The sequence below is a fragment of the Pteropus alecto genome, unplaced genomic scaffold (genome assembly GCF_000325575.1).
Source record: "Pteropus alecto unplaced genomic scaffold, ASM32557v1 scaffold304, whole genome shotgun sequence".
Taxonomy (NCBI): Eukaryota; Metazoa; Chordata; class Mammalia; order Chiroptera; family Pteropodidae; genus Pteropus; species Pteropus alecto.
In genome coordinates this window covers 343,913-353,838 of record NW_006435869.1, presented here as the reverse complement: position 1 = coordinate 353,838, position 9,926 = coordinate 343,913, and the positions used below count along the sequence as shown (strand labels likewise).

At 43.1% G+C, this 9,926-nt stretch overlaps 1 protein-coding gene and 1 pseudogene across 1 annotated transcript in view; one reads left to right on the top strand and one right to left on the bottom strand.

Moving 5' to 3' along the window:
* Positions 1-2,829: 2,829 nt before the first annotated feature.
* The window catches only part of LOC102894065 (zinc finger protein 709-like), a 40,974-nt gene continuing 33,877 nt past the window's right edge, over positions 2,830-9,926 (top strand). The window contains exon 1 of the mRNA XM_015589231.2: positions 2,830-3,039. Coding sequence (XP_015444717.1) covers positions 3,037-3,039 — 3 coding nt within the window. The 5' untranslated portion in view covers positions 2,830-3,036. The remainder of the gene's footprint in view (positions 3,040-9,926) is intronic.
* LOC112479628 lies at positions 5,878-5,996 on the bottom strand (annotated as a pseudogene).

Below are 9,926 nucleotides of genomic sequence, written 5' to 3'. Positions count from 1 at the left end.
CCAACTACACAGGTCAAGAGACCAAGAGCATCTAGAGGCCCCTGTTGCAATCAGTGGGCCTGTTCTCGGATTTTGTGTAATTGTGTTCCAGTTAATCCTGAAACATTTATCCAAGGACAACAGGTGGTACTAGTGATGGCACAGACATCACCTTTCTGTGCTCTGTTAATTTATTGTCAAGAGCAATTCTGTATTCTAAAACAACCTGAGCAAGTGAATTTAAAGATTTTCCTTGAGCAGCTATTGCTTCGGCAGTAGATTCAGCAATCCTTCCTAAAGTTCTAGACAAATTTCTGAACATATATTTATTTGCACCTACACCCTCCCTATTTATTATATGGAAATAAAATGCCCCCAAATCTCATTCCTTCATTGTTGGAAACACCACCAGGCAATTCTTGTTGTAATCTGTGATGTAAATTTAACAATGATATCCAATGCTGAGTGTCTGACTGAATGTGTAAAGAATTAGGTGTAACCGATTATCTGACTGTGCAGTGCCTTCCAAGTTGATAAGGATTTAAGTAATGTGTTCCCCACAGACTTTTCCACCAAGAGTAAGAAAAAATAAATCCTAGTGGGACACAGATCATGGAGTTATGACAAGATTGATTGACCCAAGGATCTGAAGGATGTGGGCAGTTAAGAAGGTCGTCTGCGGGTAGAGTAAAATTATGTTGGTATAAGAAGTACACGTTGCAGAGGAACAACTGTTGAAACCTGAGATGCTTGGCAGGCTTCCTGTTCCTTATTACCCATGTTACCTCCTAGATCTCTGGAGGTTTGATGGATTGGGCAAGGAATTGTAGAAGGGGTCCTAGGGGAGTCTCACTAATACGAAGGTTCAACAGTGCAGTTAGTACATGGGAGAAATGGTGGAGAAATTGGTAATTCAGTGTTCTAATCTAAAGGATCTGTGCGTTCCTGTACAGAGAGAGGTTTCTGATGGCAAATCCAACAGTTTGTCAAAATTCCTCTGTATGTAAGGGATTGGGATATGCTGACTAGGCAGCTATCCTTCAGGAGAAACTAAGAGAAAAAGGAAACAGTAACTATTGTAGCAGGTGTTTGACCTCCCATATTAATACCTTTTATATTCCTCAATTTGCGTGACAAAAAGGGATTGATCAAAATATACGCAGAAAGCAAACAAGTCCAATAACTAACACTGTGGTTGCAAAGTATTCTGCAAAGGAAGGATTCTTGGGATACATTCCAAAACTACTAATTAATAAGGTGAACAGATTTCAGTAGGGCAATTAGTAAAAGGGAGGCAATAAGGAGTGGTAATATTCCAAAAATGTCCTGAAAAATAGGCATCAAAATTTCAATAGCAACACACAGTGCGAGTTTTGCAATTCAGGCTCTTAGGCATCTAAGTGTTTCCAGGTTAAATAATACATCCTTCACCTCACAGTGTTATCGTGTGTGTGTGTGTGTGTGTGTGTGTGTGTGTGTGTGTGTGTGGTGAGACTGCTTAAGGCCCACTCTCTAAGCAAATTTCAATTATACGATGAAGTATATGTATATCAAATTATCATACTGCACATGGTAATCTTTAAATACAATTTTATTAGTCAATTATATGTCAGCAAAGCTGGGAGAAGTTTCCAGGTGCATCTCAAATTTACACAATGGTTCATCATTTTTCTTATATTATTAAAAATAAGAATTCAAGTACCTTATGTATATCATAGAAATTGACATTTCAAAGTTCTCTAAGGAGTGATGCAAAAAGCGATCTAAATTAAATTTCCTTCCATTGTAAAATGTACACCTGAGAACGTAATGAACACATCTCATCCCTTGAGAAGAGTCCCTGAGCCCAGGCCGGGGCTGCCAGGTTCCAACTTCCCACCAGAACCAAGTGCTCTGGGCTTCTTTCTCCTAAGGACCAAATGAGTGGGGGTGGGGCAGGGTTGGGTGGAAGGCTCAAGGCTGGGAAGCATCAAAGTTTGAAATAGAGCCAGACTCATCACTACAGAGGGTGAGGTCACACTAAGTGTCACAGTTCCAAGAGTGGACTTGCAGCCTTATGCCAAGGCCTTGATCCCTAGGGGACGTGAGACCTTCTCGTTCTGTTAACCAAGCACAAATGAGTAAGGAAGCTTTGGCTAGAAATAAACGATAAAGATTTATTCAGGGATCTTACAGTTTGCAAACTAGAAACACAGCTAAGCAAAATCCCAGAAGCTTTTAGAAGAAGAAATAAAAGAGTTCTTAAAGTCACAACCTGGAGAAAAATCGATCCTGCATTCCCAGCGCTAGGATTGGGCCCAGATGGTTATCAGTCAGCTGTCAGGCGCTCTAGGTGATGGATGCCAGGTGGGCGGGAGGATGGGCGCCAGGCGGTCTGCTGACGTCTGGAGTTCTTTAGGGGTTGGTCTGAGGGTTATCTGCCAGTAAGTGAATGTCCGGGCATTGACACAGGACTGGAAAGTTCAAAAGTTTAAATTCCCAGGCTAGTTAAGACAGGAAAAGAAATCCTTTCCTCATGCCTTAACCTTCTTAATGTTAATAATTTAGCAATGGCTCCAATTTGTATTTTCCCTATCTTCACTCTTTTCCTGTTCCAATCAGTCCTGGCCTGACCACCCTCTTGTCTCTCTACTTGCTGCATCTGGAAACTGAATCAGGAATTCCATGTGCCCCCGATGCTCCGGCCTCGACAAAGCTGGGGAAAACAACACACGGAGCCTCAGGCCAAGAAAAACTTCTGTTTAAATTCAAATGTGCCTGGCTGGGTGGCGTTCCCGCCCACCAACCCTGGCTGATTCTGCTGAGCAACACGTTCTCCCTCCGGGTGTCATTCACGCAGGAGCCCTGCAGTTTGTCCAATCAGGGCCCTCTGGGGCATGTGGGTAGGGCGACGCACTGCTAAGGCGGGGACATCCCTACCTTATCTGGTCTCTCTGGGAATGCCAGTTCCCTGTCCCTAATGGTCCCTGGAGGCTCTGTCGCAGTCTCTGTTGTCCTGTGATCTGCACTGGTCGTGAGAGTGAAGGCAGGATTCAGGGAGACCCAGGAGACCTAGAAATGGTAAGTGTCCTAGGCGAGTGTGGAGACGGGACGAGGCGTGGTCGAACTCGCTGTGGCGGGACCCGGCCTCCCAGCTGTCAACTCTGGAAACTGCGGACCTCAGTCCCCTCTTGCAGGAACCGTAGGGGCTGGGCCAGCTGCCGGGATCCGCGGCTTCAGTTCTCCCAGATTGTGCGGTGACCACAGAGAGGGTCGTGGGAGACTTTCGTGACTCGGTGTCTGGCGTTCGTGTGTGGGAGTAGCTGAGGTCTGTGATGTCTCCAGCCCCTTTTATCTCCCCAGGGGTCCTGTTTTCTCCTGAGTTTTCTAAATATTTTGGCAGCAGGCTCTCAAATCCACGACTCTGTCCCTTCAGCCTAGCTCTTCCTGAGACTGGTAGCAAGTCCCTAAATTGACAAATTCTCTTCGAATTCCCAAGGTAACTTCCCCTCTGCTATTCACAGCATCATTGTCATCTATCTGTCCTTCTAGATTCATTCCAAAGAGACCCAATATTTTACTTTTTTATGCTTTTCCTACAGCGTCATGGATGGCTCTTTTGTAGCGACTTATATCCGTTGTAGATATTTTACATGAGAGGAAAGCAGAGAATACCTTGTAAGAAATCTGTGTCCCTGTCCCCCCAGAGCAGACATCCTGTGGGAAGTCCTTTGGGTGGAGGTTCCTCTTGGGAAACATTCCATGGTGTTGCGTCTTGTCAGCACTGTCCCTCCTTTGGTGTCACCTTGATTTATTTATGTATTTAAGACTCTTTTTTTTTTAAACAGGGGTAAAATATGTTTAACTGCCAGAGTTTGAAAGACAGTATAAAATCGTTCCAAACACCCCAGAAGGAGGTGAATTTCAGGACAAAGAAAATATTCCAGTAGTACATTTCATTTACGCAGAATTCTTTCACTCTTTTTCCCCTCTGAGCATACGTAATAAGTTTCTGAGGTCCGCTCTTGACTTTTGGGTATCTTCAAATAAAATTCCAGGTCTTGGACTTGCAGAGCAGAAGCGTTCCACTATGATTAATTATCTACAAACTAAGTTCTTTCTCTAGAGATAATAATTAACCGACATCCTGTTTTCCAAAAGGAATGGGTCTTTGGGATTATTTTTAGTTGAATTAGTAAAACAACCTTATGATTTTCTTTCTTTCTACATAAATGCTGGCTTTTAAGTGATTTTGCTGAGTTGTTTAAAACTGGATTTGTGTCATCTAAAAAATCAGTAGTGTTCCAAAGCAACTCTAGTGGGAGCAGAGGCCTGAGGTCAGTGACCCGCGCTAAAGCCCCCTTGACCTACAAAGGGAAGCTCTTAGAGGCCCACTGGTTCTCCCTGGGGAGGCTCTCCCTGCAGGTGTCCTTCCTGCTCACATGCACCGTGGAGGAGCCTTTACATTGAGAGAAGCTGCAGCCCTGGACAGCTGGGGCGCACGTGCACGTGGAGGGAGAGAGGGTGTGACACCCTTTCTGAGGTTGTGATTTCTTAAGTCTAGACATTTGTAGACATTTTGTTTGAGTTTTCCATCCACAGTGTAGGTGTGCTCAGTGAGAAATTTGTGCACAGTGAGAAAGTCTGTGATAATCTGGGATTCCGTTTTGTGGACAAAAGGTGTGTGAGTTGGGGAGTTCGTTTGGGTCAGAACTCAAGCTGAATCAGGCTGAGTTTCCTCACTGAAAATGGAAGCCTGGTGGAGGGAGTGCTTCCACGCTCACAGGAGACGAGGTGTTGGGCTCCCAGAGTTCATTTCTGGGGCTGCTCAGGCATCTCACCCTCCTTCCCTGAGGACTGACCCACTACAGGGGTTCTGTCTCAGCCAGGGAGGGGTGTCTAGGTCCTAAGTCTGGAAATATGTTCAACTTTCTGAGTGTGGGTGTCCTTCTGAATTGTAGGGAATTTTTTCTGTTTTCATTCCAGTATTTGTAGAGATTTTTTCCATTGCATTCCTTTCTCCCTTGAATATTGCAGCCCTTTAATTCTAGTTTCCATTAACTTGGGCTTTTAATATGTAAGTTGATTGAGAGGTAAGATATGACTAAGGCGAGATAATTGTGGAACCAAATCGCATTTTGGTTTCATATAGCCACTAGAGACTCAGGATGGGAGATGGGTATATTTAAGTTTTGAGGTGCATTTTTCATTTTTAGGTCAGCTTTTGTATGTCCCTGTCTCTAGAGAACTTTGACATTTGAAAGAGGGTGCTATTCCTAAGAAAAATAATTACCTATTTTTAATGCATATGAGGAAAAAGCAATTGATTTTTCTATTTCCACTGACATGAGGTAAAAGCCTCAAAGCTGAGGCAAATCTTTCAGCTTTTTAGTTCATTTTAGGGATGAGTCGCAAACCCCTAATGCATTATAATATGCTACTCATTTCTGAAACTCATCTCAAATCCACAGTGGGAAATATAGTGGAAGGACAGGCTGTTCTGCCTCTTGCCCTTTTAGTTGGGAAAGGATTTACAAATGTTTGATGATCTGCAGTTTCATATCCTTAGTGTTTAAAGGATTAAAACTTGCAGTGGTTTTCTATGTAGAAAAATTAAAATTAAATTAATTTTAAAGAGCAAAAGTTAATTAAAATTATGATTAAGCATAGGAAAATATGATGTATAAGTTTCTCTCTTTATTTTAAATAAATAACACATTGGAATGTAAAAAAAAAATTTCTAAAACCTGAAAGATATGCCCTGCAGACATATCCTGCCCCAGTCCGTGCTCTGACTCCATCCTCCCTCCAATAACTAGGTGTGAAATAAATAACACATTGGAATGTAGGCAACCCTTGGTTGACCTCACAGATTGCAAGGACCTGGTCAGCTTACAATCTCTTATTTTTTATTTTTTACGCCTACAGCATCTGGTCTTCCTAGGTGGTCTCCCATCCAAGTACTAACCAGGCCCAACCCTGCTTAGCTTCTGAGATCAGACGGGATCAGGTTTGTTCAGGGTGGCATGGACGTAGATGTGATTACTTCTTGATCATCCTGTTAGAGTTTCTTTGTATAAAAACAAGCCAGTACGAATGCTTGTTTTTCTTACTCATGTTTGTTCTTGTCATGAGTGACAGGCTCCACACTTTTGATGTTTGTTTACTGAAAACGAAGCCTCCCTTTCCTTTTCCCCTAATGCTTCGTATCTGTCAGGCTGATGAGGACCTGGAGGCCCCCACACTGAGCTGCTGCTTGCTGAGGAGTCCTCCTGTGGACTGTGCTGCCCCGTGGTGTGTCGTGGACTCACTGAGCCTGAGGTCTCTATACCGCGGACTCTGAGTTGACAGTTTCATAATTCCTTGTCCTTAGGGAGCAGGAGTATGGGAGTGGGGTCCTGCTTAGAATGTTGTTTTGCCCTCAAGCTGTGTTTTGAGTGAAGCTGTGGGCGAGGTTGGGTTCACCTAGATGTTAGAGGAGTAGATGTTTTGCCCTCAAGCTGTGTTTTGAGTGAAGCTGTGGGCGAGGTTGGGTTCATCTAGATGTTAGAGGAGTCTAAGGGGGATTTGATGATTGTACCAGTGAATGAGGTGAGCGATCACATGGTCACTCCTTAAAGAGCAGGTATTTCAGACAGAGAGAGAGAGGAGACAGGTTAGGCAGCCCATAGCTGGTGGACTGGGCCCTCTCTCCTGATAGCAGAGGGCTCCTCACGTTCCTTATGTGTCTCTGCTGCTGCTGCCCCTGCCTCTGGGGCAGTGCAGATCCTGGCCCTGAGGCTACTGGGGACAACACACAGCCTCACTGTGGCACAGCAAAGGGACAAGTACAAACATGATTTAAGCCCTGGGTCCTTAAATCCTACACAGAGACCATTTCCATGGGGGAGGCCTCCAACCCTGATGACACTGATTTGAGGCCTTCTGGGTAAAAAAAAAAACAAAAGATAGATACCAGGGTAGAGAGGACACCCAGTCTCCCAAAGTTTATCCAGTGACCTAAAATATAAATCAGGGAAGGAAACAAGAGAAGAAAGCAAAGGGAAAATGTTTGAAAAGAAGCCCACAATTCGACCCAGTTGGAAATCCAAAATATACTAAGAGAATTTAAAAACAAAAAAGATAAATGGAGACTCCATGGCTTTTAAGCCTCTCAAACATAAGTTCTGAATTAATGTGACCACCTCCTGTAATGCAGTAATTCACAAATGTTCACACAATTACTCAATGCTAGGTTAAATTACCGTTATACCTGGGCTCTCAGTCAATTTAAGCAAGGTCTCTCGTGATCTCAGGGGAGTTACTGAATATAATAAAGAGGTAAAGTGGTATATTTGGCCTGAAGCATCAGAAATCTTTGCCTTTTCTCACACTTTTCATAGCACCTGTTGTCTTAAAATATTCCATAGTGAGCAGGACAGCTCTAAACCAGGAATTACTGAATCTAATTTAAGTCTCCATTACTTCCTAACTGACTTCACAAAATGGGATTCTATGGTTTGTATCCCTTACTAAAATTAATTGATACGGTCTAGTGTAAATTATATGGGGCCTCTAAAGATTGAAAACTGTTATGAAAAACCCAGGCGCTTCCCCCTGGAACAGCTGAATTTGGCCTGTTCTCACCCTGGAAAGGATGAATGACGCCTCCCAGTGGATTTGCTGGGTGATCTCTCCCGTCAGCACTGTCTGTCCCTGGGTGGGTCAATTTGCAAACATTTTCTCACTTATTTGAGCCTAAAGTTTTCAAATATTTAAAATTTATGTAAATAAAAGAGCTTGACATTCAGAATAAAATATTTCAAAAAGAAAGAAGTAGGTGAATTTTAGAAAAAAGAAAAAAGTGTTATTTCGCATGTGTTAAAAATTCTTATTTCATTTTTTTTCTGCCCTGAGCCTGTGTAGTAATATTCTGCGGTCTGTTCTTTTTTGCGTGGGGGTAGGGTGCTTCTAAATGGGAGTGTTAGGGCTCAGACTTGAACATCGGAAGTGTTTGAGTATGATTGTTTGAAAAACAATTTCTTGCCATGAAAATAATAATTAAATAATATTATTTTCTGAAAGTAATAAATACAGTGGTTATTGTTATTGAACTAGAAAGATGGCTTACATCTTAAAAGTTTCTTCACTCTTTTACACATAAACATCGTGTTTGTGTGATTTTGCTGGGTTCTTCAAACACTGGATTTGTGTCATTTAAAATATGCATGTGTTCCAAAGCAACTTGACTGGGATCAGAGGCCTGTGGTCAGTGACCCAAGCCAAGGCCCCTTGACCTGCAAAGGGAAGCAATTGAAAGCCCAGAGGTTCTCCCTGGGGAGCCTCCCCCTGCAGGTGTCCTTCCTGCTCACACCCACCATGGAAGAAGCCTTCACACCGAGAGAAGCCACAGCCCTGGAAAGCTGGGGTGCATGTGCACATGGGAGTTTGGGGGTGACGCCCTTTCTCAGGTTTTAGTTGTGGTTCCCTTGGGCCTGTCTGTGTCTCTAGACACAGGTAGGAGTTTTGCATTCACGGCGTAGGTGCACTTAGAGTATAATTCATGCACATGGAGAAAGTCTGTGAAAGTTAGAAGTCTGTGTCCTGGGTTACATGGTTTGTGAACTGGAAGTTCATTTGGGTCAGAACCTTACACTGAATCCAGCTGAGCATTTCCTCACTGTGAGATGAAGACAGAGAGGAAGGATTTCTTTATTCCCCAAGAAGAGGAGGGTGCTTGGCTCTCAGAGTTCATTGCTGCAGTGGCTCAGGTGCTCCTCCCCTTCATCCCCTGGGACTGACCCACTTTGGGGATTCTGTCTCAACAGAAGAGTCTGGAATATGGAACCTTCTGCAAGCGGCTTTCCTTCTGTCCCGTGGGAAGCGGGCTGCTCATCTGAGCTGATTCTTTCCTTTGGCTCCTTTATCGACTGAGCAGTGCAGCCCTTTGCTTCCAGGTCCCTGAGCATTTTGTCCTTTCCATTCCCTGTGTGAGAAATAGCATTTTTAGTTTATTGGGCTTAAAAATGTAAGTTGATGGAGAGAGATGATGTCAATAAGGCAAGTAAATAGTGGAACTAAATAGCATTTTTGTCCCTTTCAGGCAAGAGAACCTCAGAATGTGAGATGAATGTGTTTAAGCTCTAAGGCCCATTTTTCACTTTAACATCAGTGTTTGTATGTGCTTGTCTCTGGAGAATACTGAAATTTAAAAGGCTAAAGTGATTGAATTTCTATTTTAATTGAAATCAAACCTTCTGTAAATCTTCGAAAATCCTAATATGTTTAGGGAGCTTAACCCAAATGCCTATTGCATCATAATATGCTACTTATTCCTAAATTACCCCCACTCTGTGAGATACAGGGGAAGGACAAACTGGGATGCAACTTGTCCCTTAGTTAGCAAGAGATTTGAAATTTTTCATTTTATGTGGTTTATACTTTTGTAACCATTAGTGTTTAAATCTTAGAGTGGGTTACTATGTACAAAAGTTAAAATTAAAGAAATACTAGTGGATAGTAAAACATAGTGTATATATATTTCTGTGTTTATTTAAAATAAATCTAGAAGACAGAAAAGTCTGATTGAAGACTACTGACTACCCACGTACCCTGGTTTCTCCAGCACTGTTAGTCTAGCCACCCCCAAATACATAGATTTGATCATTTACTGAGCTTCCCGTTAGTGTTTCTTTATATAAAAACAAGTGATTGATAATGCCTGTTTTTCTTACTCACGTTTGTCCTTGTAATAAGCCATCAGACTCCATGATTTTGTTGTTTGCTGCAGCTTAAGCCCCCTCCCCCTTCCCTGTGTGCACCCCGGATAGGCTAAGGAGAAAGTCGGGGCGCCCTCCTCTGCACTGGCTTCAGGTTCCAACCGTACACACTCCCCCGTCTGTGAGCAGAACTCTGGCCCTGACCCGCCCCTGACAAGGATTCTTTGCGTGAACAACTTTACTCATGCTCCTGAACCTTCTCCCAGGCCT